This window comes from Micropterus dolomieu, linkage group LG18 (assembly GCF_021292245.1).
Source record: "Micropterus dolomieu isolate WLL.071019.BEF.003 ecotype Adirondacks linkage group LG18, ASM2129224v1, whole genome shotgun sequence".
Taxonomy (NCBI): domain Eukaryota; kingdom Metazoa; phylum Chordata; class Actinopteri; order Centrarchiformes; family Centrarchidae; genus Micropterus; species Micropterus dolomieu.
The window spans coordinates 6724044-6728983 of NC_060167.1; the positions used below are offsets into that span (position 1 = coordinate 6724044).

Here is a 4940-nt window from a genome sequence, read left to right on the forward strand (position 1 = left end):
AGTTAGAAATTTAAATGATTAAAATTATATTCTGATTAGCAATACAACAGAAATCTACTTACCAGGTTTGTTTGTTTGTCTGATGCCGTTTTGTTTCGGTGCAGGGTTTGATTGTGGAGCAATGACTGTGGTTTGTGAGGCTAGTTTCTCTCTTACAGACAGAGGAACTGTGGGGATGGGAGGAAGCTTTTCTCTCCATGAGAGACCATCTGCCTCTGTGAGCGCCTTAGACATCCTGAGAAACAATAAAAATACAAAAAAACACAGTGAAAAGAAGTGGAATCCAAAACACCTTGTTCAGTCGTTTACATGCACTGAAAGATGCCTGGAAATATACAAAATCTGGTGGGTGTTCAAAGAAGTTGACAGAAAGAACCAGAAAACAGATTTTGCTAGTGTGTTGTTTAGGACTGACCCCCAATAGTCGAAGATTCAATGCTTCGATGGACGGAGCCTCATTCGACTGTCAATCTCACAGTCGAAGCTTCGTAGCGAAAAAAGGATCATGCCATTTGGCGATATGGGGTGCACAACGTCTGATTTTACATAGAACTACCAGTTTTCTTCCAATAACTAATACACATTTCAATGTTTAATGCTGTAAATAAACATGCAAAAATAATAAAACTTTCAATAAATGTTTTTAAAAGTGGCTAAATAAATAACCCTAACCCTGTGTCGTCAGTGCGCATGTGTAGGCGTAGCGTGTGTGTGGTGGCGGAGGAGGAACACTTGCTGAAGAGACTGAGCCCCGGCTTCACTGGTGTTATGCAGAGTTGTCCGCAACCTGTGGGACTTGCGGGTAATTTATAACCGTTGAAGAACCACACAAAGAATATTTTATCGTGTTTATATAGCCGGCTACTTGAAATAGACCCGCGAGGAACCGCAACATACATGTAGTTGTCAGCAGCACAGCATGCACGCAAAACTCACACAAGACCGGTGAATGACAGGCGAGAGAGAGAGAGAAAAGGGTCTTCAAAAAGCCTCAGTTTAGCTGGAAATTTACAGTGTAACTTGAATGAATAGAGACTGCAGCTCTGCAGCTTCTCAAGATTAAAGCGGAGCTACCGTGTGTAACTCCCACCTTCCCTATTCTGATATTTGACACGCCATCAGCACTCAGTCTGCCTACAGCCCAGTTACCTGTTGGTGCCGTCGTGAGCAGCTGCTATGTTACAGTCGATCTGCAGAGCAGTCTTATAGTCTACGTAAGCCAGTCTGTAACGCTCCAGAGCTTCATAGGCAGAAGCGCGACGAAGCAGAGACTTCACATTGAACGGGAACAGCTCCAGAGACCTGAGAGACAGTATGTACAGTTTACACGTTAAAGTGATATTTGAACAACAAAACTAAATTTACAACTGCACAGAATTTAAAAATCAATTAATAAAAAATTTAAAAACCCACTTACATATTACAGTCTTTCACACATTCCCCACAGTTGCCATCTTTCAGGTAGCTAGCTGCACGGTTTGAGTACAAAATGCCCAAATCCTCTGGGTTCTTCTTGCCTTAGAGGAAAAACAGCATTTCACTAGTAATATAGTCTCAGTCTAAAATCATTCTGCTACGTTCATTTAGAAGACACACAAAGAGAAATAAGAGAAGAGTCAGGACACATAAAATTACACCAACAAAAAACAATGGTATCCATGATAGACAATAGTTTCACTATGAAATACTGTGAAACTGTTGACAGTGACGCCTGTGTATTCACTGGGAAAATGTTGCTAGAAAGACACATTGTTGCTTGATACTGCAGATGTTGGTGGGAAAATGTTTGAGGACTTGTTTGCTAAACACATTTTTTTTTCTTTGTTTTAATATGTTTGATATCAATACATTATCTACTACTGAAGGAGTATCCACTTGGTGGGTATCCACAGAACCTCAAACGTATCGGCATACATACTGTTGTGGTAATAGCTGTTTAAAACATCTTATATTTAAATGTGTAAATTGAAATAAGCATGCAGACCTTTAATTGATGTAATAGTTCAATAGCTGTGCACCTACTGTACTGTGCAGTCAATATTTCTCAAAGTGCACTGTATGTATCCACAGGTTATTAAGTAACACTTACTGGACTTCTCCAGCTCTTTGATTGCCTGGCTGTAAAGATTGGTGGCCTCTCCATACTGGCCTGTTTTGAAACATTCATTTCCACTTTGTTTCAATTCCATCCAGGACTTGGACTTCTGTTTCTGAGGCATCTCTTCTTTTTAATGGTTATCTGAAAAGATTAAACGCTGGTTACCATCTGTACATGAAAATAATCTTTGAATCCATTTGGCACTGTGATCAGCTGACAGACATTTACCAGAGGAAACTTCATATACATCCTTTATATGCCTCCTTACTCAGAGTCTCTACAACAAACCATGTTCTGGCTCCCAGCAAAGAGGATTGTGGATCTTCTTTAAGTGTTTGTCAAGGATTCATTCTGGTTGAAAACAACTTGTTATCCCCCGACACCAAAATCTGAATTTGTGTAAAGAATTTGATTTCCTCCATTTGCATCCATAAACTTTTGCACTTACAAAACCGAACTGTGCTAAGAACAATTTCTCAGGGATCTCAGGGACACCTTAAGAGTTGAAAAAAACATTAGGGATGCATAAATTCTGAATAGGTGCCGATACCAAGAACAACTACGACACTGGTGCTTTCCTCTTCCCATATTTAAATACCGCTACCTCAAATCGTGGAAGTCATTCAGATAACACCTATGTAAGGTAATACGAGACTGTAACTTCAGATAACTCATTTACTAAAGGTGGAGATGTTTATAGATTATTTTAAGGCTTATGCAAATGTTATTATATTTGATCTGGTCAGGTGGATGGGATCTGTGCATCCAAGTATATGGATACATCAAAACATGCGAGCAATAATTGTATCTGTAGATGTTAAAGAAAATCTGAACACCCATACATTAGCTGTCTTGTTACAACAGCTCCACTCCAGCTATGACAAATGTTGTGTCCATCAAATGCAATGTGTGCTCCTGAGCTACACACTGAACCCACACCTGTCCCCTCAGTTCAAACTGCTCTGGATGACACTATACATTAAGGACATCTCAACATGGAAACTGCAAGTCATTCTGACTTTCTGAGCTGTACCTTAAATCGACATCAGACAAAAAAAATGGTGGTTGAGGGAAAATCTGGATTCCTGATTAAATCTGCACAAGAAACATTAGACTCTTTGGATCCAGTTAATTGGGTGGTTTTAGTTACAGAGCTGTGAATTTCACCTTTACGGTAATGTTCAAGGCTGTAATTTGTGCTACTACCTCTCACTGCGTTACTGAGGTGTTTCTAACATTTAGTAGAAGTTAACAACAAAAACTAAATTCATTAAAAGGGTATCATTTCTTGCCAGGCTGTTGTATTATACTGATTCAGTTTTGGCTAGGTGGACTCAAACTCAAAACAATATATATAAACAATGTATATGCTAATGATATCCACCCACATCATTTACCAGCATTAGTCTTAAATCAATTTAACTCTATTTTACCTACAGCTTATCCTAAATCCATGTTAGCTTAACTAACAAGTTGTGCGGTCGCCTGTTACCTTAGTTAACCTAGCTAACTAACTAATAGTTGCTGTAGCAGATTACATTTTTGTCAGTGTGTCGAAATCAACACTTAAAGTTTAACGTTAGAATAACACCGAGGCACACCCGGACTACGTTCTCGAGTTTGTTTTAACAGGCGTTAACTTCCACCCTTTTTGCTGGTCAAGTGCTAAGTTAGCTCGCTAGCTAAGTTATGCTAATACAAGTGGAATTTGAACGGCGTTTTAAAATAGCTAACTTAGCAAGCTAACCACACTGCCACTGCTAGCTATGCTAACGTTAGGCAGCTTCTTACCGGGTGATGATTCTGATAGACAGCAACGCAGCAAGGAAGTCCTCCTCTTCACAACACCAATGACTTGGTCTAAACGTCTGAACGGCTACCGGCACCTAAAACTATCTGTACCCGTTAGTACGTTATTAATACTGTGTACTTGTTTTCTCCTGGCTGTTCAGACCCAGGAGGTTTTCATCTGCCCGTGCGGGGGTATTTGAGGTAAGGAACTTCCCGGCCGGCTCTAGTAACTTCTCGGTCTTGTTCTTAGGGGGGCTACGGTACCGTATCGGTTTCGCTTCGTTTTTCACGCCGCGTTCATGTACTGAGGAAATTATAGGACTTTGGAAGAACGTAGTGCGACCTCTGGTGGTCAAATGGGATTTATGTTAAGAGGCGACAGCAAGAGTCAATCAATCAAAAACTTGTTTATTATAGAGTCGTTGTGCAAATCTTACCCACAACAATAAATACATGCCCACACAAACACACATGCATACATACATATAAAAACACCATAGTAAATCATGGTTAGAAGAATTGAAGTCAGTGGTAAAGGAACTATTCAAATCTCCTCTCAAAGTTTTATAATGATTCAGTATTTAAGTGGATTGTTTTTGCTTTGGAAAATCCACAATACTGGAAAAAAAATTGATCCATCATCAAACAGCGTTCACTGGTTAAACGCAGAGAAGAGTCTTCAATACAATACAGGTTAGGGTGCCACTCAAAAATAAAGTTTCTAATTTTCATCTGCTCACCCCCCAAATGTGTTAAAAAACTAAGTTTCCTAATAATTTTTACTGGTAGCTCAACACTGACAAAGTTTTACAATATTCAACATTTTTCCAATTTTATCATGTAATAGTAACTTTAATATCACAAGTTAGAATAATGTAAAACTCTGCTGCTAACAGTCACTTCATAAGTTAATAATAAACAAGTATTCATAAGTGTCCAGAGAATGACTGTATTGCAGCTCAAAAAACAGCTACATGTGTTTTGTTGTAGGCTAGCTCTCCAGCTCACAGAGTAGCTGCAGATTTCTATGAAGTGGACAAAACACATGCAC

The 4940-nt window shown here is 39.2% G+C and overlaps 1 protein-coding gene across 2 annotated transcripts in view; it reads right to left on the reverse strand.

Annotated features, from left to right (window-relative positions):
* tomm34 (translocase of outer mitochondrial membrane 34) overlaps positions 1 to 4194 on the reverse strand; it is a 13075-nt gene extending 8881 nt beyond the window's left edge. Inside the window, exons 1-5 of one of the 2 annotated variants that reach the window (XM_046076180.1) lie at positions 3890 to 4194; positions 2090 to 2239; positions 1418 to 1517; positions 1150 to 1302; positions 63 to 235 (exon numbers count right to left, since the gene is read on the reverse strand). In XM_046076180.1, the coding sequence (XP_045932136.1) occupies positions 63 to 235; positions 1150 to 1302; positions 1418 to 1517; positions 2090 to 2219 (556 nt within the window). In that variant the 5' untranslated portion in view covers positions 2220 to 2239; positions 3890 to 4194. The remainder of the gene's footprint in view (positions 1 to 62; positions 236 to 1149; positions 1303 to 1417; positions 1518 to 2089; positions 2240 to 3889) is intronic. The other variant, XM_046076179.1, reaches the window with a different exon arrangement.
* Positions 4195 to 4940: the final 746 nt, after the last annotated feature.